We start from the raw sequence: 23,961 nt of genomic DNA, 5'->3' as shown, positions 1-23,961 counted from the left end.
TCTACCACATAAAGTTGTTGAGGCCAGTTCGTTAGATATATTCAAAAGGGAGTTAGATATGGCCCTTACAGCTAAAGGGATCAAGGGGGTATGGAGAGAAAGCAGGAATGGGGTACTGAAGGTGCATGATCAGTCATGATCATATTGAATGGTGGTGCAGGCTCGAAGGGCCGAATGGGCCTATTCCTGCACCTATTTTCTATGTTTCTATAATGTCTCTGCCATTTCCCTGTTCTCAATTATTAATTCCCCAATCTCATCCTCTAGGAGACCAACATTTACTTTAGCCGCTCTTTTCCTTTTTATGTATCTGTAGAAACTCTTACTATCTGTTTTTATATTTTGTGCTAGTTTATTTTCATAATCTATCTTCCCTCTCTTTATAAATAGTTTTAGTTGTTTTTTGCTGGCTTTTAAAAATTTCCCAATGCTTTGGCCTCCCACTTGTCTTAGCTACATTGTATACCCTTGTTTTCAATTTGACACCATCCCTTATTTCCTTAGTTAGCCACGGATGATTATTCCTTCTCTTACAGTCTTTCCTCATTTGGATATATTTTTGTTGCGAGTTATGAAATAGCTCTTTAAATGTCTGCCATTGCTCATCAACCATCCCATACTTTAATCCATTTTCCCAGTCCACTTTAGCCAACTCTGTCTTCATACCTTTGTAGTCTCCTTTATTTAAGCTTAGGACACTGGTGATAATGTGATAGTGATAATGTGCAATGTGCAATGTGCAATGTGCAACCAGGCTGTGTTGGTGTCCTGGGAGGTCACTTCCGCCCATTGGAAGGGAAGAGAACCTTCCTGTGTGTTCTTAATCCCTCCATAAGCATATGGTGGTAGTCATGGGCGAGCCTGGGTGCAGCTCTGCACGCCTGTGCCGCGATTGTCAGTGTTTGCAGCACCTCAATGCTGTAGAACACTGACAGCACAAATGTCAAAATCAATATGCGCATGGTCCCTTTATGGAAACTGGCCGATGGCGTGTCATCAAATGACGTCATCAGACCCGTCTCCTTCAGTTGGCAGCACATGTGCTGGGCGGGCTTAACAAGCCCCATCAGGAGAAAATCATTTTACACAGCGGGCTGCAACCAGCTGCGAGGCCGAGACCCGCCCTGACATCGAGCCGCCGAGGTTAGTAAAATCCAGCCCACAGTGCACTGGTATCTCAGGATATAATTTAATGACCAAGAACCCTAACCAGCAAATTTATTTCTGTAGGCAAAATTGTTTCATATTGTTGCAGTTTTACATCCTGAACAATCTTCAGAATCTTTCAAGAACTTCTGAAAAGCTGATAAACCTTGTTTTTATTCACTTAAATTTCTATACTTCCCTGTCTAATTTTACTGCTTGTTCTAATCTCTATAGTCCCTTCTCTAATTTTGTTGCTCATGTTGAATTCTCTCTGGTTTCATTCTAGTCCCTGCCCTGGTTAACGATTAACCCAATTTTTAGGTTATTAATCAGTAAATCAATGTGTTGCCTTAATTGCTGGGTTAGAAACGGTACTAAAATCCCAACTGGATATGAAATATGCATTAATGGGGTCTCATGAAAAATGCGAGTACAGAAGCCCCGTTCACAACTGCTGAAAGGTTTTTTTCAATGCCACGGTTGAAATCAGCATTTGCAAATATTGTAATAAAATAAAATTCAAGTACACAGATCTGCAACAGATACGGTTTTCTAATATGCAACATTAGAGGGTGATGCTGCATTGCCAACAGGGAGCTGACAGCACATCTTGAAAATCATGAGCTTAGACCGATGATTTCCACAATGCGCTTCCTGCAAGTGTCACTGTCTTCTGTGAGCACCAGATTGTGGTATTGCCCTTCATATTTTCAGTAGCTATTGCTTTATAGAATGTGCAAATGTCATTAACTGTAAGTGCACAAAGGACAGCGACATCCTTCCGTTTGGTTTACCAAGAAAGAAAGGAAGATTTAAAAAAAAAGCTTTTTGATAATGCCTCATCAGTCCTCAATATCTCAAAACACTTCACAATCAATTAATTACTAATGCGATGCAGTCACTTGTTATGGAGGCAAACACAGCATCCAATTGTGCACAATAAGTTCCCACAAATAGCAATAAAGATAAATAACCAATTAATCTATTTTTGCGTGGTGTTGGTTGAGGGACTGATGTCTTGGCTAGAGCACTGGGAAAACTCCCTGCCTTTCTTTGAATAGTGCCATCTGACCTTTTGCATCGTACTGGCAATGGGGCCTCAGTGGGGTCGTGTTTTTTTTACATATAACTCCAAAGTTGTTATTGGTAAACATTTTTATATTTTTAGTTTCAATTATAATGGATATTTAATATGACAGCTGCACATACTATATAGGGTATTCGTGAATTTTTTTTATGTTAGAAAATGCTCATGAAGCTTTCACTGAGATAATTGCCCTGTTTTTGTAGGAAATACGGTTCCCCAGAATGGTGACAAACTGCTGCCGATTCCTGTGCTATTTCTGTCGCATCAGCCGCCAGAATCAGAGAGCCATGTTTGATCACTTAAGCTACCTACTGGATAATAGTGGCATTGGACTGGGTAAGGAATTAATTTTGTGCTGAAAGATATTGGCTACCGCTGGTGTCGTAAGCAGAAATGTGACTTCTGCACAAACGTAAATCATACAGGAATAAATTCAAATCTCTTTAATTGGCAAATTTAAATTTTAAATAGTGTATTGTATTTCTGTTAGTTTCTTTTACAGAAAATGTACAGCTTTCTTTCATCTCTTGTGAAAACTTGGAATAGAAACATAGAAAATAGGTGCAGGAGTAGGCCATTCGGCCTTTCTAGCCTGCACCACCATTCAATGAGTTCATGGCTGAACATGCAACTTCAGTACCCCATTCCTGCTTACTAATCATTGACACTAATTTTGATCAAACAAATTTTGAGTACCATGTTAGCACTTCCATTTTCAAATGCTTCCCAAAATAGATCCTTCCCAGTGACCAACTTCCTACTTGTGTTGTTTTCCTACATCATATTCCAACAATGTGATACCTTCTCCAACCTTTATTAAAATGGCCCTTTATAAACTCATTACAGCCTTGATTAAAACATGAACAAAAGAGCCAAATTCCAGAGGTGAGAGTAACAGCTCTTGACATCAAGGCAGCATTTAACAGAATGGCATTAAGGAGCCCTAATAAAATTGAAGTCCGTGGGAATCAGGAGTAAACTCTTCACTGGCTGGAGTCATACCTAGCACAAAGGATGATGGTTGTAGTTGTTGGTGGTCAATCATCTCAGTCTTAAGATATCGCTGCAGGAGTTCCTCAGGGCAGTATTCTAGGCCCAACTATTTTCAGCTGCTTCATCAATGGTCTTTCCTCCATCATAAGGTCAGAAGTGGGGATGTTCCCTGATGATTTGCAACTCCTCAGATAATGAAACAGTCCATGCTGAATGCAGCAAGACCTGGATCACATTCAGGCTTGAGCTGATGTGGCAAGTAACATTTGCGCCACACAAATACCAGGCAATGACTACCTCCAGCAAGCACGAGTCTAACCACTGCCACTTGACATTCCACGGCATTACCATCGCCGAATCCCCCACCATCAACATCCTGGGTTGTCACTATTTATCAGAAACTTAACTGGACCAGCCACATAAATACTGTGGCAACAAGAGCAAGTCAAAGGCTGGGTATTCTGTGGTGAGTGTCTCACCTCCTGACTCCCCAAAGCCTTTCCACCATCTACAAGGCACAAGTCAGGTTTGTGATGGATTACTCTCCACTTGCTTGGACAAGTGCAGCTCCAACAACACTCAAGATGCTCGACACCATCCAGGACAAAGCAGCCCGATTGATCAGCACCCCATCCACCACCTTAAACATTCACTCCCTCCACCACCGGCGCACTGTGGCTGCAGTGTATACCATCTACAAGATTCACTGCAGCAATTCGCCAAGGCTTCTCGACAGCATCTTCTAAACCCACAACTACTACCACCTAGAAGGACAAAGGCAGCAGGTGCATGGGAACATCATCACGTGCAAGTTCTCCTCCAAGTTACACACCATCCTGACTTGGAAATATACCACCGTTCCTTCATCGTTGCTGGGTCAAAATCCTAGAACTCCCTCCCTAACAGCTCTGTGGGAGTAGAAGGCGGCTCATCACCACCTTCTCGGGGACATTTGGAGATGAGCAATAAATGTTGGCCTTGCCAGCGATGCCCACATCCCAGGAATGAATAAAAAATAAACATTTGATTCAGTGGAGGGCAATTCTTCAAACAACTATCTTCACTTGATCCTTCATGCAGATGGTTCCTCCAGCTGAACTAGAGATAGCATTATATCAAGAGGTTGTGGAAAGTACTTTGGTGTTGCAAGTAGCTCTTAAAACACATGGATGTCGATTGACGTGGCAGCTAAGAAAGTGAGCCATTCCTCATATTCTTCAACTGAAGCATAACTGATGCAGGCACAACATTGATGGAATTATTAGCCACTCTGATTCTGATAACCTCTCCACTTACCTAAAAAAATGATCTTGAATCAATTTTTCCATCTTGAGATTTTACAGCTAATATGGCAGGATTTATACAGATTTATGAAGCAATCCATTTCCTCACCTCAGGATTAGTACTGACACCACTGGCATCATGAACCATTTATCAGAACCAGCTGACAATGCTGACTGAACTAGCTCTTTACAAATCAGCTCTCTACAAATCAGCCAGGATCTATGAAGATGTCCAAGAAGAGATCCTAATTATCTCAAGAGATAGGTACAGGCTTGCCCAAAAGGAGAGGAACCTTTTTTGTACTAGTCCTAGTTAGATCTGTCTTAATTACATCTGTTGCTATTTTGTCCCCAGTTAAGATGATGCACCTTGAAATTCCTGACATTAGCGGAAGAATGCGTACCCACATCTCACACATTATAGTGTTGACGAAACTTTGAAATGTGCGGGATGTAAATTAAATAATTTCTGCTGTCATCATCTCTTCACCTCCACCCCCTCCCATGCTTCATTATTCCAGGGTATTAAAGTCAAACAGGAGACATCTGATGGATTAAAATGATGGTTTCAAGGAGTTAAATATATTAAATGGTCTACTGATTGCATCACTTCCCTCACAGATTTGGGTGCCCATCTTTGGGAATGTTGAACCCAAAAGTCTGGATTGGTGCAGTCTTTAAAATTCTGAAAGGTTTTGATAGCGTGCTTACAGAGAGAATATTTCCACTTGTGGGGAAGAGCATAATTAGATCATTATCAATATAAGATAATCACCAAGAAATCCAATAGAGAATTCAGAAGAAACTTCTTTGCCCAAAGAGTGGTGAGAATGTGGAACTCGCTACTATAGGGATTGGTTGAACTGAATAAGGGGTGACTAAATAAGCATATGAGGGAGAAGGGAATCGAGGATTATGCTGATAGAGTTAGAGGAGGAAAGTTGGGAGGAGGCTCGAGTAGAGCATAAATGCCAGCATGGACTGGTTGGGCTGATGGCCTGTTTCTGTGCTGTAAATCCTATGTAATCCTAGTATAGGTCGTGCAGGCAGATTGTGTTCATTATTATCATTAATGTATCAGTATTTTGTTTCATAGAAACATAGAAAATAGGTGCAGGAGTAGGCCATTCAAGCATGCACCACCATTGAATAAGATCACGGCTGATCATTCACCTCAGTACCCCTTTCCTGCTTTCTCTCCATACCCCTTGATCCCTTTAGCCATAATGGCCATATCTAACTCTCTCTTGAATATATCCAACGAACTGATAACAACTCTCTGTTGCCTTATGATATAATTTGCTGGAACTTCTGAAGCTCCCCATTTTATAGAATATTAGGAGATAAAATAAAACAGATGCAAGCTAATATTGCCAGGTTAAGGACATATGGTACTAATTTTGAGTGACTGGACTCATTCTGGAATATTTTCTTCTGCATATTTTTGTTTCAAGCATTGCTCCTTTACTTGGGTTGTATTCCTTGAGTTTAGAAGATGAGATCATCTAATCAAGAGACTTATAATTATAAAAGGACCTGATAGGGTAGATACAGAACGATTTCCTCTGGTGCGGGCATCTGGACCAAGAGGGTAAAATGTTACAATTAGAGCTAGGCCTTTTAAAAAAAGTGAAGTCAGAAAATACTTTTTCCATACCAAAAGGTAGCGGAAGTCTGGAACTCTGTCAAAAAGCTGTTGAGACTAGGTCATTTAGAGCTTTCAAGACTGAGATTGATATCCTAACCTATTCAGAAGATATGGAACAATGATACATATCAGCCATGATTTAATTGAATGGTGGAACAGACTTGAGGGACTGAATGGCCTCCTCCTGTTCCTATATTTCTTTACAATAATCTAGCAATATCTAAGCTCACTAACTTAAGGATAACTGGTTGTACATTAATTTTACAACAGCATTTATTAAAAAGGGCAAACTCAAAGTTAAAGAATAGTATTTATTTATTAGGATTCTATTTAGATTCAGTGATTACAATAGACAAATACAAAGTACAGTAAGTGGATTAAGTTCGACAATTAAATTGGGCCATTTTGGAATCTAGCACAATTAGTTTCACACCACCGACAGTAAATCCTTCTTTTATTCCCCAGGGCTATGTAAATAATAATGTGCTTGTTATAGTTCAGGCTTTCTCCACTTTTGTGTTCTGTTCACAGCTAAAAGACAACTTCCATAAGCAGACTGTCTCCTATAAACAGAAACCTGCTCCTTTATACATGCATGGGATTAGCACACAGTCTTCAACAACTAGCCTCTAATTGTGGTGTTTCAATAACTAAAAAGTAAATCAATCAATCACCATGCTCTCCTCTCCCTTCCAAAAGGCAGCAAATAACACACAATCAGACCAATGTGTATAGGCTGAAATGACTTGATAAGATTTATTTACAAGCTGAATAATATATCGAACAAGACAGACGTAGCAAGATACTGAAAGAGCACAACACTTTAATAAAACATTAAATATTTAATCAATCCACAAGGGGTTAATATACCTATTTTAGAAATGTTTCTCAAAGTCAAATGAGCAGCAGGACTTCTTGATGAAAGTGAAGTTTGTCTCTTGGTACACCTTTTAAGGTGTGACATGTGTGGGGACAATAGAAATTTCAGTTCGGATCTCTTGCCAGAACTAAAGCTGAGAAACAGAGCCGTGACTTATAGCATGGGTTGTCTTTAATATTACAATCGGTTCCTGAAAGTAATCAAACAGACTGATAGTTTAACGGATTTTACGCCTTGTGAGCTGAGGTGTCAGTGGCTGAGTATTGATGCTTCCCTCAATATGTTTCCCTTAAATGGCCCAAAGGAGATTACTCCACTGCCTTCAGTACACACAAGTTAACATTTAAAATGAAATGAACTATACAAGTCAACTTTTTTGGTTTAATTAAACAAAGGCATTGGCCCGGAATTTGCAGTCAGCAGCGAAGCGACTGCTTTCAGTGACCTCGAAGAGAGCTACCCACAAAGATCTAGTGAGATCGGTGGTGTTGATTTCTGCTCTCCTGACCTGAGTTTGAATCTGGCGCCAAATCAAGCGAATCTCCAGCGCTCAGCAACAGTGATATGTCATCCAGCTGGCTAAGCAGCCAAATCACACTGCAGAATTCTCAGACAGCAAACCAGGAAGTAAAATGTAGAGATTCTAATTTACTTTTCATAAATTTGAGTGAAATAAAGATTGGGATATACACATAGGATTAAGGTAGAAGCAGAAATATTATAAACTTTAAAAAGTATATATTTTAAAAACTGTGATTCTTAATCATATTAATGGAATGCCCTTTCCAAAAACAAAGTTGGCTGAAGCCATTTTTAAATTAGATTTACCCCAACTATCCTGACATCAAATAACAGAAATCCTCATATTTGTCACAGTGCTACAAATTCATCAGCAAACTGCTTTAGTGGACAATTATTATTTCTGTATATTAATGTTCTTCAAAATTCTAGTGAATAATCGTGATTTACTTTGCCACCACCAAATATATACATAACACTGGATTCCCATAGTAGTGAGTAATTCTCAATTTTGAGATTGTAACTGCCTCCAAAATGGAGATAAATCCAATTTTTAATTAGATCTATAGAAACATAGAAACATAGAAAATAGGTGCAGGAGTAGGCCATTCAGCCCTTCTAGCCTGCACAGCCAATGAGTTCATGGCTGAACATGCAACTTCCTGCTTTCTCGCCATACCCCTTGATCCCCCGAGTAGTAAGGACTTCATCTAACTCCTTTTTGAATATATTTAGTGAATTGGCCTCAACTACTTTCTGTGGTAGAGAATTCCACAGGTTCACCACTCTCTGGGTGAAGAAGTTTCTCCTCATCTCGGTCCTAAATGGCTTACTCCTTATCCTTAGACTGTGATCCCTGGTTCTGGACTTCCCCAACAATGTTTTTATTAGTGATAGAGAAAGGGCAAAATAAGCAGACAGTTTGCGTTTTTAACCCTGACTGATGAGCATTCAGCTGCCTCTACCAGCGAGGTGCTGCATTTCTCCCATTGTCCTTGGGATGGGGAACATTGCGAGATGACCTAGCATTTTTGCTGTTTTCACCCGGTGAAGATTATTTTCCTGATGATGTATCTGTGCTGTTTGCTGGAGTGCCAAGTGTAAAATAAGGCCCACTACATTTAAAATCTTGTATACATGGTGTGGAACTGAACACACACACATGCACGTTATTTAAATAGTCTCAGACTGCATTTAAAATTTAAAAAACATTTGGCTTTTTTGGACTATGCTGGCAAACTACTTTTTCTAACAAATGTAACATGTGCTTCTGCAGCTGCAGGCTTTGATTTAATAAGAGAGTTTGTTGGTCAAGGATTCTCTGCACACCTCGGTTTGTTTCTTCCACGGCTGCGCTTATTTTCTTTTGTTCTTCCAGCATTGACGCCATTAGTCTTAGACGCTTCTTATGAAAGTCAGTATTTGATGCTTTCCTCTTTTTACTCGGATGTGCTTCATATCTGCAATGATAAAAAGGAGATACAGAGTGCTTATCTACAACGCCTGAACTAAATGAAAGGTTCAGTGACTATTTGCCGACTTTAAAGCTGATAATCAAAACTTATGATTTCGGTCGATTGTGTGATGTAAAAGTAGGACTGTTTGTAACATGTTAAAGTAACTTCAATTGTGCAGTTTAAGACTTATATTTATATAGCATCTTTCACAACCACCAGACATCTCAAAGCGCTTTACAGCCATTTAAGTACTTTGAGACACTGTTTTAATGTGGGTCACACAGCACACAAACAGCAATGTAATAATGACCAGATAATCTGTTTTTGTTATGTTTATTGAGGTATAAATATTGGCCATGATTTTAGCAGAAAAAGAAAGCACTGAGGGAGAAATTTGACAAGGTACCCTGCCAATTTTGAACTATTGGTCGCCAGTTCTTCAGGTGGGAAACGGGTAGGCAGCAGTTGAAAAATCACCCGCCATTTGTGGGATGAAGTAATCAACCGGAGCACTAGATGGTGCAATGGGCTGGAAAGTATTGTTTCACCTCTGGGGACCTGGATTCAAATCCAGCCCAGACTGGGATGAACATCTTTTCTTTGCTAGCTGCAGGAAGTGAGTTTGGCAGCCACAACTCAGTTCTTGGGTATTATGATTTTCTGATGGTGTAAATTTCTGTGACAATGGCCAGGAATCTCCCCACATATTCCCCATCTGAAATCGGGCAGGATCCCGGCAGAGAATGGTGGAGAATATGGGCAGTGAGGCTCATCGTCTCCTCACCAAGCTGAGCAGGATCCACCTCCTCCCATCGCCACTGCTGTCCACTCAGTTCCTGTCCGCCACATGCAAATGGTGGCAGGGTGGTTATAAGAATATAAGAATTAGGAACAGGAGTAGGCCATCTAGCCCCTCGAGCCTGCTCCGCCATTCAATAAGATCATGGCTGACCTGGCCGTGGACTCAGCTCCACTTACCCACCCTCTCCCCGTAACCCTTAATTACCTTATTGGTTAAAAATCTATCTATCTGTGACTTGAATACATTCAATGAGCTAGCCTCAACTGCTTCCTTGGGCAGAGAATTCCACAGATTCACAACCCTTTGGGAGAAGAAATTCCTTCTCAACTCGGCTTTAAATTGGCTCCCCCGTATTTTGAGGCTGTGCCCCCTAGTTCTAGTCTCCCCTACCAGTGGAAACAACCTCTCTGCCTCTATCTTGTCTATCCCTTTCATGATTTTAAATGTTTCTATAAGATCACCTCTCATCCTTCTGAACTCCGAGTAAAGACCCAGCCTACTCAATCTATCATCATAAGGTAACCCCCTCATCTCCGGAATCAGCTTAGTGAATCGTCTCTGTACCCCCTCCAAAGTCAGTATATCCTTCCTTGAGTAAGGTGACCAAAACTGCACGCAGTACTCCAGGTGCGGCCTTATCAAATACCCTATACAGTTGCAAAAGGACCTCCCTGCTTTTGTACTCCATCCCTCTCGCAATGAAGGCTAACATTCCATTCGCCTTCCTGATTACCTGCTGCACCTGCAAACTAACTTTTTGGGATTCATTCCCAGGAGGCTAGTCTGTCGGTCGCCTTCCTATCCCTCGACCAAGAGAAGGCGTTCGACAGGGTGGATCACGACTATCTGCTCGGAACTCTGCGCGCTTTCGGGTTCGGGACGCATTTCGTCGCCCGGATCCGACTTTTGTACGCCGCCGCGGAGTGTCTGATTAAGGTTAACGGGTCCTTGACGGCGCCCCTTCGCTTTAGGAGAGGGGTGCGCCAGGGATGCCCCATGTCCGGCCAGTTATACGCCGTTTGCGTGGAGCCTTTCCTGCGCCTCTTGCGGACGAGGTTGACGGGACTGGCTCTGCAAGGGCCGGGCGTGGAGGTCGCCCTCTCGGCTTACGCCAATGACGTGCTCCTCGCGGTAGAGGATCCCGCTGACCTGCGGAGGATGCGTGAGTGCCAGGAGATTTACTCGGCCGCGTCCTCCGCCAGGATCAACTGGGAGAAATGTTCCGGACTCCTGGTGGGTCAGTGGCGGGTGGACTCCCTGCCGGAGGAGCTCAGGCCTTTTGCCTGGAGCACGACCCATCTCCTCTATCTGGGAGTCTACCTTAGCCCCGACGAGGGAGCCTGGCCGGCGAACTGGCAGGAGCTGGAGGCCAAGGTCGCCGCTCGCCTAGGGCGCTGGACAGGACTGCTCCGAGTGCTGTCCTACAGGGGTCGAGCGCTAGTCATAAACCAGCTGGTGGTCGCAATGTTGTGGTACCGGCTGGTCACTTTGACCCCTCCCCCTGCGTTTGTCGCCAAGATACAGAAGAAGCTGGTGGACTTCTTCTGGAACAACAGGAAGCACTGGGTCTCTGCTGCGGTCTTGAGTCTCCCGCTTGAGGAGAGCGGTCAGTCGTTGGTGTGCGTCAGCGCCCAGCTCGCGACTTTCCGTCTTCAGACCCTGCAGAGATACCTTTACGTCGAGCCCCCTTCTAGGTGGTGTGCTCTGGCGACGTATTTCTTCCGCCAGCAGCGCGACCTCAATTACGACACGCAGCTCCTGTTTGTGAACTTGGGGGGTGTCAGGACCGCCCTCCGGGAGCTGCCTGTCTTTTACAGGGAACTCATCAGGGTCTGGAACAAAGTCTCCACCAAGCGCAGCTCTCCGCCGGCTGGAGTGGCGGCCGTCCTGCAGGAGCCGCTGCTCGGGAATCCGTACCTCCACGACCGAGGTTTTATGTGGCGGTCGGAAGAGAGGGCTGTGGCTGGTGAGGTGACCAGGGTCAGGGACCTGCTCGATGGCGGAGGAGCGGGCTAAATGGCGCCAGACACGCTGGCGCGGCGCCTAAATTCTGCCAACGTCCGCCACACGGCCGATGCCATCGAGTCGCTAAAAACAGCTCTGGGCCCTGACTCCGTTAGGTGCATCGAGGAGGCTCAAGCACGTGGGGAGATCCCGTCCGAACTGACCCCCGTCCGGATGGAATTCCTCATTGGCGCCAAACCCCGGAAACTCCTTCGGGGGCCGGTGCCTCACAACTTGAGCCGCCTCGGGGAAATCCCCTCCGTGCCCTTCAGTTCCGCGCGGAGGGGTTTCCTGTATGGGCTGCTCCTGCACACTCAACTTTGCCATCCTCGCCTGCTGTCCGGACACGCCATGGCGTACCATCCTGCCGTCCGGAGGAGGCGGGGGTCTCCGATGGAGGGCACTCTACGCAGGGGTCCTCCCACTATTCATCGGGGACTTGGCCTGGAGGGTGGTGCACGGAGCAGTGCCGTGCAATAAATTTTTAAGCCGGTTCACGGACTCCCAGGCCGCCTGCAATTTCTGCGGTCTGGAGGAGTCCGTGTTCCATGTTTTATTGAATGCACGAGGTTGCAGCCCCTGTTCCATTATATGAAGGGGCTGCTCCTGAAATTCTGGCTGCACTTCAGTCCCACTCTCCTGATCTTTGGGCACCGTGTGCGGAGGGGAGCGGGTAGGTCCGAAGGCCTCCTCGTAGGACTGCTCCTGGGCACGGCCAAGGGTGCCATCAGCCGGTCCAGGCAGCGGGCGGTCGAGGGGGTCGTTCAACCTGACTGTCTGCCTCTCTTCCGCTCTTACATCCGGTCCAGGGTGTCCTTGGAGATGGAGCACGCGGTGTCCACCGGTACGCTCGCGGCCTTCCGCGAGAGGTGGGCACCGGAGGGACTGGAGTGCATCATCACGCCCGGCAACCAAATTTTAATTTGATTTTACGTTTTAAAGTTTAATTTGATTTAATTGCCGGTGCTTTTAGTGTCCCCCTTCCCTTTTATAGGGGGCACTGGGGAAAAATTGTGATTTTAGTGCCCAAAAAAAACCAAAAAAAGAAAAACACAAAAAAAGAAGAAAAAAAAAAAGGGGCCTTGTAAATGTCTGGTCTGTCACCCAGGTCGGGTGGCACGGTTTAATGTTTTTTGTTTTGCAGATAAACTCCAAAAAGAGTTTCATGCACAAGGACCCCCAGGTCCCTCTGCACCTCAGCATGTTGTAATTTCTCCCCATTCAAATAATATTCCCTTTTACTGTTTCTCTCTTCCCCCCCCCCCCCCCACCCCAAGGTGGATGACCTCACACTTTCCAACATTGTATTCCATCTGCCAAACCTTAGCCCATTCGCTTAACCTATCCAAATCTCTTTGCAGTCTCTGTGTCTTCTACACAACCCGCTTTCCCACTAATCTTAGTGTCATCTGCAAATGTTGTTACACTACACTCTGTCCCCTCTTCCAGGTCATCTATGTATATTGTAAACAGTTGTGGTCCCAGCACCGATGATCCCTGTGGCACACCACTAACCACCGATTTCCAACCTGAAAAAGACCCATTTATCCCGACTCTCTGCTTTCTGTTAGCCAGCCAATTCTCTATCCATGCTAATACATTTCCTCTGACTCCACGTACCTTTATCTTCTGCAGTAACCTTTTGTGTGGCACCTTATCGAATGCCTTTTGGAAATCTAAATACACCACATCCATCAGTACACCTCTATACACCATGCTCATTATATCCTCAAAGAATTCTAGTAAATTAGTTAAACATGATTTCCCCTTCATGAATCCATGCTGCGTCTGCTTGATTGCACTATTCCTATTTTGATGACCCGCTATTTCTTCCTTAATGATAGTTTCAAGCATTTTCCCCACTACAGATGTTAAACTAACCGGCCTATAGTTTCCTGTCTTTTGTCTGCCCCATTTTTTTAAACAGAGGCATTACATTAGCTGCTTTCCAATCCGCTGGTACCTCCCCAGAGTCCAGAGAATTTTGGTAGATTATAACGAATGCATCTGCTATAACTTCCACCATCTCTTTTAATACCCTGGGATGCATTTCATCAGGACCAGGGGACTTGTCTACCTTGAGTCCCATTAGCCTGTCCAGCACTACCCCCCCTAGTGATAGTGATTGTCTCAAGGTCCTCCCTTCCCACATTCCTGTGACCAGCAATTTTTGGCATGGTTTTTGTGTCTTCCACTGTGAAGACCGAAGCAAAATAATTGTTTAAGGTCTCAGCCATTTTCACATTTCCCATTATTAAATCCCCCTTCTCATCTTCTAAGGGACCAACATTTACTTTAGTCACTCTTTTCCGTCTTATATATCTGTAAAAGCTTTTACTATCTGTTTTTATGTTTTGCGCAAGTTTACCTTCGTAATCTATCTTTCCTTTCTTTATTGCTTTTTTAGTCATTCTTTGCTGTTTAAAATTTTCCCAATCCTCTAGTTTCCCACTAACCCTGGCCACCTTATACGCATTGGTCTTTGATTTGATACTCTCCTTTATTTCCTTGGTTATCCACGGCTGGTTATCCCTTCTCTTACCGCCCTTCTTTTTCACTGGAATATATTTTTGTTGCGCACTATGAAAGAGCTCCTTAAAAGTCCTCCACTGTTCCTCAATTGTGCCACCGTTTAGTCTGTGTTCCCAGTCTACTTTAGCCAACTCTGCCCTCATCCCACTGTAGTCCCCTTTGTTTAAGCATAGTACGCTCATTTGAGACACTACTTCCCCACCCTCAATCTGTATTACAAATTCAACCATACTGTAATCACTCATTCCGAGAGGATCTTTTACTAGGAGATAGTTTATTTATCCTGTCTCATTACACAGGACCAGATCTAAGGTTACCAGATATCCAGCTGTCTGTCCACCCCAGTTACTGCTGCTTCCCAGAGCTGTCATAGGGAAGGTGGCAGTTTGCCGAGGGAAGCAGCAGCAGCAACGACTAGGAGGTCCCCCTTATCTGGTAACCTTAGATCTTAGATCTGGTCCTGTGTAATGAGACAGGATAAATAAACTATCTCCTAGTAAAAGATCCTCTCGGAATGAGTGATCACAGTATGGTTGAATTTGTAATACAGATTGAGGGTGGGGAAGTAGTGTCTCAAACGAGCGTACTCTGCTTAAACAAAGGGGACTACAGTGGGATGAGGGCAGAGTTAGCTAAAGTAGACCACTAACCCCCCCCCACCCCTCCGCTCACATAGAGGAAGAGGGCCTTGCAGCCCCCTCCACTCCCTAAAGTCTTGCCCCCACTTACCTTCTTGTGCAGGCTTTGGTCCCTGCTGAGCCCTCCCAGGAAACCAATCTCCAGCTCTTTGATGCTCTCGGCCCCTTTAACTGCCTGGCCGCCTCAGCTGCGCACCTGCTACAGCATCACAGGAATTTGCGGTTGAGCAATAGTGTGCTCCCAGGAATCCCACCAGGAACCAGCTGTGCCTATGGGATGAACCCCAACCCAACTCCCAGTGACGGAAGGACAGGCTAGAGTGATGATTCTGACCAACAATGGGAGGAATTAGCTTTTAAGATTTCTTCTGTAATATTTGTGCCTTTCAAAGTTGTAATATCAAAAAATCTGAAAAATGTCTTTAACTATGAGGCTGTTGCTTCACTGATTTAAATGGGAAATGGCCAAGATCCAATTTTAGATCACTTCAAAGTGCAGCCAATGCAAGCATTTCTCGATCTCCTCATCTATTCTATGCCTGAATTGAAGTGCAGTTTATAAATGCTTTTAGTTAAACCCTCTTATCAGTATAAAGCTATAAATAGATTGAAAGTGAAGACAAGACTGAAGTCACGATGAGAATTAATAAATTGTATAGAGAGAGATCCTTTTCGTAAATCCAGGGAAAACAATCTGAGGGCAAGATAAGCTGGCAAAAAAACTGTGCTAAGACAATTAAATTTAAAGAGTAACCTGTTTCCTCTTAGACATATCGGGGAAGAGTTAAGTGAACACTGACTTGGTTGAACATTTATGAAGGATTTGGAGAAATTCCAAGTAAAACATCGATCGGGGGAAGGGAACTCCTGAAATAGAAGAGACACAAGCTGGATCTGTCTAGAGTCCAGACTATGGGCCCAAGTTTCCACACGATAAAAAATGGGCGCCCCTCCGAGCTGCGCGCCCGTTTTTCGCGCCTAAAAAAAACTCGCGATTCTGGAGCGTTCTGCAGCTCCTTTTCTGCCTGGCGCGGCGCCCAGGGGGGCGGAGCCTACACTCGCGCCGATTTTGTAAGTGAGAGGGGGCGGGTACTATTTAAATTCGTTTTTTTCCTGCCGGCAACGCTGCGCGTGCGCGTTGGAGCATGCTCAGTGTGAAAAAAACATTGGCACTCGGCCATTTTTGTAGCCGTTTAATTTTTGAAATTTTTTTAAATAAAAGCACATTAGCACTTGCAGCCTTCTCACTGTCTCCTTCCCCCCCCTCCCCCCCACCCTGCGGGAAGAACGGGCGCCTCCTACACTCTTCCCCTTTCCCCCCCCCCCCCCCCGCGGGAAGAACGGGTGCCTCTCCCCCCCCCCCCCGGGAAAGAACGGGCGCCCCCCCCCCCCCGGAAAGAACGGGCACCTCCCCCCCCTCCCCCCTGCGGGAAAGAACGGGCGCCTCCTCTCTTTCTCCCCCCCCCGCGGGGAAGAACGGGCGCCTCAGGCGGACTGCAGAATTCTCCCTGGCTGAAGCACTTTCACACAGGTAGGAAGATGGTTTATTTAATCTTTTCTTTGCTTATAAATGTTTATTCAGGTTGGATTTATTTGTATAATATTTGTAGAATTATAAATAAGGATTTATTGTAGAATTTAATGACTTCCCTCCCCCCCCCCCCCCCACCTCGTTCTGGACGCCTAATTTGTAACCTGCGCCTGATTTTTTAATGTGTAGAACAGGTTTTTTCAGTTCTACAAAAATCTTCACTTGCTCCATTCTAACTTAGTTTGGAGTACGTTTTCACTGTGGAAACTTTGAAATCAGGCGTCAGTGGCCGGACACGCCCCCTTTTGAAGAAAAAATTCTGTTCCAAAGTAGAACTGTTCTACCTGACTAGAACTGCAGAAAAAAAAAATGTGGAGAATTGCGATTTCTAAGATAGTCCGTTCTCCACCAGTTGCTCCTAAAAAATCAGGCGCAAATCATGTGGAAACTTGGGCCCATTAAGCTTAAATGTCTGTATGGATGGACAAAATGGCGTTTTCTCACTCTTATTTTTATGTTTCAGGTTTAAAACAGCTACCACCAGGATATAAATTCATATTTAGATTCAATTGTGTTTTGCTTTTTCTATAATACAGTGAATAATAATATTTCTAAACTTTATAACTTTTGCCATTCAATAAAACTTTACCTAACATTATTGGCCAAATATGAAGCAAAGGTAACTTACAAGAAAAATTTTAAGAGACAACCTTAGAACTTCAAGAGGACAGTTACACAAGTGTAAACATAAAATTTCAGCTAACGCAATATACTTATATTACAATATAAATGCATGGGGACAGATCTGGAAAATGTCTGTTCTTTGGGAGGATTTTGTCCATTAGTTTTTAAAAATTGGGAATCAAGGAAACCTGGTAGAACAGTGTTAATTCCCACTTGGGAAACAAGTTTGAACCCCAATCTTGACTGATATCTTTCTTATTCATAAATCACTCCTGTCGACCTGCTTTGCAAAACTCTCCTACTGAGAAGAGAAATACAAATGGAGAGAGTACGGAGAAATTATCAGATGTATATTAGTTAAGTTTGAAGATTACCATTTATTCTGCTGAACACAATGGTGCATCATTTTATTACCAAGTAAAAATAAATTTTGCGAAGCAAAGCTCATTTAAGCAACATGGAATTAGCAAGTGGCCAGCTATCTCCATGGTTCATATGTAAATGATTTGAGTAAGGTCTCAAACTTAAGCCACTACAATTTAGACTCGGTCCATAATTAAAAATATAAATGGTACTCATATTGGACTCACCCGAGTTGTGAAGAATGAAAACTAGATGAATTTTCCAGGAGATCAGACTCATAAGAACTTCCCTCAGATATCAAGACATCTTCAGATACATTTGCAAGTGGTGTTGGTTCCGGTGGGGGTGAGGGAGCTTCTGATTTGGAAGCTGAAGGTATCTGTGGCATACTTTCAGATAGACTGGTTTCATCCTGTCCAGGGAACTGAGAGAGCATCCTGTGGATAGCCTCGTAATATGGCCAGTATGAAGATGAAGCTACATTTCCACATGTAGCTTTGAGTTTTCTAATTGAAAGATGAAGTATTAGTTTGAAATGTTTTGCATTATAACTCGAGGAGGAAGCAAACAAGTTTAGTACTGTAGTTTCACTTAATTATAGTAAGATATTATATCACTGATCGGAATATTGATTTATAAAGTTAAGCCAGAAGAGTAGAGCCAACCTCATTCCCTTAAAGAGAAACAGATTACAGAAGGAATTATACACAGTGAAGAACAATCTTTTAAATTGTAATAATGTAGTGTTGTAATCCTATAGCTATAGACAGTAGAAAGGAATTGCCAATTTTCAGTTAACATGTATGTTAAAGTATTGAAATTCTCTAATAAATGACCGATAAATGATTAGCTTTTCTTGCAAAATACTTTGATAAGCAGCATCAAAGCTTACATGATCTAAATAAGCACATGGTTAGAAACTACTGATGTGGCCATCTGCTGTAATGATTGGCCTACTAAAAAGATAAATATTTTCAGTTTTATAATGATGTTGTCAAGCTTAGATAAATTCACACACTATCCAAAATAGAATTCCAACATGGAGTCCAAGTCGTTCATTGCATTATGTAGAATTCAAGTATAACATTTCCTAGGATTCAGTTAGATGGATGATGCTGCTTATTGTGAAAGCTTTCCTACACTGAACAAAATACATATTAGAGACCATTTATAGTGGCATCTGGCAGTAGTGAAGGATTACTGTACAGACTTCCTGAAATTTGCAGTTGTTACAGTAGGAAGTATTAGGAGGCAAGCTATCTAATCCTCCAGAGTACAAGTGAAATTACTACATTCAGACTACAGCTAATGAGGCCTTTTTTGCCAAATGTATGGAAGAGGTATGCACATCTATTTCCATTGTATGAATAATTCAAAACAGTCAATAAGGTCTTTTTGTCTGCTGTATGGAGAACTCCAATACAGATTTACTTCAATAAAAATTAGACCCTTGCGACTTTACAGAATCATTGAACTTTCAGCACCGAAGGAAGCCACTCAGCCCGTTGTATCTAATGCCAGTTCAAGCTGCATATCAGAGCTATCTATTCTAATCCCATCTGCTTTGCACTCAATATTCTTCTTCAAACACTTTATTCCTTCTTAACTGGCTCAGCTGGTATGGCCACTTAAGTAATATATTCCATACTCTTAATAACTGAAAAAATTCTATTAACCGGCTTTTAGTATAATCCTAAATGTAATCCCTCTTGCTTTTGATTCATTAACAAAATTACTATTAAACATTTATCCTCTCAACTTCGTTCAAAGCTCAACTTCGTTCAAAGCTTTGAATACTTGCTGGATCACCCTAAACTTCCTCACTTTAATGAATACAGTTTCATTTTTAACTTATCATAATTATATCCTCTTATCCATGATGTAATTCTAATGAATCTACATTGTGTTTACCATGGCTTCAATATCCTTTCTGTAATATAGCAGCCAAAACTGTACACAGCATTCTAACTATGGCCTAACCAATATATTGCAAAGATTTTTATATATATAAATCCAGAATCCCATTTACTCTTTTTAATATTCTCCCACTTGCAGTGTTGCTTTTAAAGATCTGTGTATCTAGACTTACACATTTTTGGGGTAGGTTGAGAAAGTGGTTTTAAAAAAAAACATAAGATTTCCTGAGCTTCATAAATAGAGGCATAGAGTACAAAAGCAAGGAAGTTATGATGAGCCTTAACTGGAGCATTGTGTCCAATTCTGGAAACCACACTTTAGGAAGGATGTGAAGGCCTTTGAGAGGGTGCAGAAAAGATTTACAAGAATGGTTTCAGGAATGAGGGACTTCAGTTACATGGATAGACTGGAGAAGCTAGGGTTGTTCTCCTTTGAACAGAGAAGGTTGAGAGGAGATTGGATAGAGGTTCAAAATCATGCTGGGTCGAGACAGAACAGATATAGAGAAACTGTTCCCATTGGCGGAAGGGTCGAGAACCAGAGGACACAGATTTAAGATGATTGGCAGAAGAACCAAAGATGACATGAGGGAGAACGTTTTTATGCAGCAAGTGGTTAAGATCTGGGATGCACTGCCTGAAAGGGGTGGTGGAGGTAGTTTCAATCGTAGCTTTCAAAAGTGAGTTGGATAAATACCTGAAGAAAAAAAATTGACAGGGATACAGGGAAAGGGCAGAGGTGTGGGACTAGCTGAAGTGCCCTTGCTCGAGAGGTGGCAGGGGCTCGATGGGCCGAATGGCCTCCTGTGCTGGAACCATTCTATGCTTTTTCTGGTGCTGACAGTGCAGCACTCCCTTAATACGTCACTGAATTGTCAGCCTAGATTAAATGCTCAAGTCTGACCACTGAGCCAAGGCCGAAACCGACATAGGAACAGGTGTAGGCCATTTAGACACTCGAGCCTGCTCTGCTATTCAATGAGATCGTGGCTGATCTGTGACCGAACTCCTTTTACCCGCCTTTGCCCCATAGTCCCTAATAACTTTGGTTAACAGAAATCTACCAATCTCACTTTTCAAAATTAACAGTTGACCCAGCATCAACTGCCTTTTGCAGAAGAGAGTTCCAAACTTCTACATTGAACTGCATTTGCCACATATCTGCCCTGAACCTGTCTATATCCTTCTGTAGTCTCTTGAATTCTTTCTTGCAGTGTTGCATGCTCCTAATTTGCTACAATTTGAAGATTTTGATACTATCCCGTCTATGTACATCTCAATCAAGAGAAGCTGCAACACAGATATCTATGACACGCCACTAGCTACATCTTAACTATTGAAGGAACATTTATTTACTCCTTCTGTTCTTCTATCCTTCAGCCATCCTGCATCCATGCTTCCACTTTACTTTTAATATCATGTCTTTATATCACTTTATCAAATAATTTCTTTAGAGGCCAAATATACCACTTCTACTGCATTTCCTTTCTCTATATGCTAGGTAATTTCTTGAAAAATGTGATTTTCAGTCAATCATGACCTGCCCTAAATAAATCTGTTGGTATGTTCCCAGTTTCCCATAACTTTAAGTATTCACTAATGTTTTCTCTTTATGGCAATATTCCATGAGGCTGAGTCTGCAATGACTCAGATTATTCCTTTCCAGTTCTTTTGAATAGAACTATAACATTTACCATCCTCCATTTGATAATGGGGAGCTTCAATTACCCTAGTATAGACTGGGATAGTAATGGTGTAAAGGGCAGAGGGGGGAAGAATTTCTGAAGTGTGTTCAGGAGAACTTTCTTGGATCAGTACATTTCTGGCCCTACGAGGGAGGCTGCATTGCTGGATCTGGTTCAGGGGGATGAGGTGGGGTAAGTGTCAGTAGGGGAACATTTAGGGAATAGTGATCACAGTATCATAATGTTTAGGTTAGCTATCGAAAAGGACAAGGTGCAATCTAGAGTAAAAAGTACTTAATGGAGGAGGGCCAATTTCAGCGGGTTGAGGATGGATCTGGCCCTGGTAAATTGCAATCAAAGATTGGCACGCAAAACTGTAACCGAACAATGGGCTGCCTTTAAAGAGGAGATGCTTCAGGTACAGCCCATTTCACCAACCTGAGTATGTCTTCTTGAAGTTGTTCACTATACTTCAAGTTTTGTGTCATCTGCAAATTTTAAAATTGTGCCCTGTACACCCAAATCCAAGTCACTAATATATCAGGAAAAGCAGTGGTCCAAGTACTGACGAGTATGGATTAATTAAGGAAAGCAAGCATGGATTTGTCGAAAGCCAATCATGTTTAACTAAATTGATCGAGTTTTTTGATGAGGTATCAGAGAGGGTTGATGAGGGCAATGTGGTTGACGTGGTATGCACGGACTTCCAAAAAGATGTTTGATACAGTGTCACATAATAGGCTTGCCAGCAAATTTGAAGCTCATGGAATAAAAGGGACAGTGGCAGCATGGATACGAAATTGGTAAGTGACAGGAAACAGTAGTGTTTTTTGGACTGGAGGAAGATATACGTGGTGTTCCCCAGGGGTCGGTACTAGGACCACTGCTTTTTCTGATATATATTAAATGACTTGGGTGTATAGGGCACAATTTAAAAATTTGCAAATAACACAATACTTGGAAGTAGTGAACAGTGAGGAGGATAGTGTCGACTTCAAGAAGACATACAGGCTGGTGGAATGGCCAGACAGGTGGCAGATGAAATTTAACACAGAAAAGTGCGAAGTAATACATTTTGGTAGGAAGAACAAGGAGAGGCAATATAAACAGAAGGGTACAATCCTAAAGTAGGTACATGAACAGAGAGACCTGGGGGTATATGTGGACAAATAATTGAATGTGACAGTAGGTTGAGAAAGCATATGGGATCTTGGGCTTCATAAATAGAGGTATAGATTACAACAGCAAAGAAGTTATGGTGAACCAGTGTCAACTGGAGTATTGTGTCCAATTCTGGGCACCACACTTTAGGAAGGATGTGCAGAAAAGATTTACAAGAATGGTTCCAGGGTTGAGGGACTTCAGTTACGTAGATAGACTGGAGAAGCTGGGGATGTTCTCGTGGGACCAGAGAAGGTTACGAGGAGATTTGATAAATGTTCAAAATCATGAGGGGTCTGGACAGAGTAGATAGAGAGAAACTGTTCCCATTGGCGGAGGGGTCGAGAGCCAGAGGACACCAATTTAAGATGAATGACAGAAGAACCAAAGGCGACATGAGAAAAAACTTATATGGCGAGTGGTTATGATTGGGAATGCACTGCCTGAAAGTGGTGGAGGCAGCTTCAATCATGGCTTTCAAAGGGAATTGGATACATACCTGAAGGAAAAGAACTTGCAGGGCTGCGGGGGAGTGGGACAAGATAAAGTGCTCTTGCAGAGCTTGCATGGGCAAGACGGGCTGAATGGCTCCCTTTTGTGCTGTAACCATTGTATGATTCTATGTGACGTGATTATTTTGCAACCTCAGCATTCCATATCTGATGTATAGAATGGACTTGAGGAACATGAACTTAATAGCAATTGGCAGTGGGGTAATTGGCACCAAGTTATTTTTCCCTTCTGACCGACTTCTCCCAATAAAGTAGGTAACTTAGAGTATGAATAGAATATTGGAACTCAAGAAAGGACATTTCCCATTTGGTGGCCAAATGATCAGCTGCTTGATCCAATAGACCACCAGTTAAACAAATAATTTGGGGCATGCATTTACAGAACACAAATATAGAAATTTCTAACCCAGAGAATACTGAAGGTACATTGACCACCAAAAAAGTATTAAAAGGCTATACATTTTAAGTTTGCTTTGGGTATCCTTGAATTAAGCCATAGCCTGCGGATCAATGTTTGCTGGGCTCCTACATAAAATTGCAACGTTTTGTAGATGCTCTGACATAAAAAGAGCTTTTAGCGTCTTGCAGAGATATTGATTATTCATACAATTAGTAAACGGTACAGTATTAATATAAAAAATTATCCTCAGCAAAAGCAGTATTGAGGTTTAATCATATTTTACAATACATACATAGTGCTTACCTGTACTGAAAGGTCAAATTAGTAACTTTGGTTCTAATTTGATCCTTATCACGACTTATTCCAGTAGCTTCGAAAAATTCTTCAGCTATTTTTTCATATACTTTAGCATTTCTCTTGGCTGTTCGAAGGTCTGATAAATATTCATTCCATATACGTATCAGAGCGCTTGTTTCAACCTCGGTCCAGTTACTTGATCTTTTTGGTTTGCCTATCTGAGCAGCTGAACTGCTGCTGCCACTATTACAGGCTGCCATTTTGGAAATACATCAACATATCGTGAGAAGAAGGTTTAAACATCTTATCTCTGAGAGTTCATGACTGATGACTAATTGAAAAGCTTTTAGGTTCTGGCAAGCTGTTCTAAAAACCCTTTTAGAAAACATTCAAAGGGTTTTAGATAAAAGGGTTGATGATGGA

At 42.5% G+C, this 23,961-nt stretch overlaps 2 protein-coding genes across 6 annotated transcripts in view; one reads left to right on the top strand and one right to left on the bottom strand.

Annotated features, from left to right (window-relative positions):
- LOC139239218 (ryanodine receptor 1-like) overlaps positions 1-23,961 on the top strand; it is a 506,468-nt gene that overhangs the window by 218,482 nt on the left and 264,025 nt on the right. For all 5 annotated transcript variants that reach the window (XM_070867899.1, XM_070867895.1, XM_070867896.1 and 2 more), the window contains exon 41: positions 2,437-2,569. In XM_070867899.1, the coding sequence (XP_070724000.1) occupies positions 2,437-2,569 (133 nt within the window). The remainder of the gene's footprint in view (positions 1-2,436; positions 2,570-23,961) is intronic.
- Positions 8,758-23,798, bottom strand: msantd1 (Myb/SANT-like DNA-binding domain containing 1). The gene is made up of 3 exons (XM_070867900.1): positions 23,545-23,798; positions 17,795-18,073; positions 8,758-9,016 (listed from the first exon to the last, which is right to left on the bottom strand). The coding sequence occupies exons 1-3, from the start codon at positions 23,796-23,798 to the stop codon at positions 8,758-8,760; spliced, it is 792 nt and encodes a 263-aa protein (XP_070724001.1).

The sequence above is a fragment of the Pristiophorus japonicus genome, chromosome 26 (genome assembly GCF_044704955.1).
Source record: "Pristiophorus japonicus isolate sPriJap1 chromosome 26, sPriJap1.hap1, whole genome shotgun sequence".
NCBI classification, from domain to species: Eukaryota; Metazoa; Chordata; class Chondrichthyes; family Pristiophoridae; genus Pristiophorus; species Pristiophorus japonicus.
This window is presented reverse-complemented; position numbering and strand designations above follow the sequence as displayed.

What these genes read in the sequence shown, in the direction of transcription:
- msantd1 (XM_070867900.1), bottom strand. Translation starts at nt 23,798, where the DNA reads ATGGCAGCCTGTAATAGTGGCAGCAGCAGTTCAGCTGCTCAGATAGGC. An exon ending in AATTTGACCTTTCAGTACAG is followed by an intron (nt 18,074 to 23,544) that starts GTAAGCACTATG and finishes TCTTTCAATTAG; the next exon opens with AAAACTCAAAGCTACATGTG. An exon ending in TTTCATTCTTCACAACTCGG is followed by an intron (nt 9,017 to 17,794) that starts GTGAGTCCAATA and finishes TTATCATTGCAG; the next exon opens with ATATGAAGCACATCCGAGTA.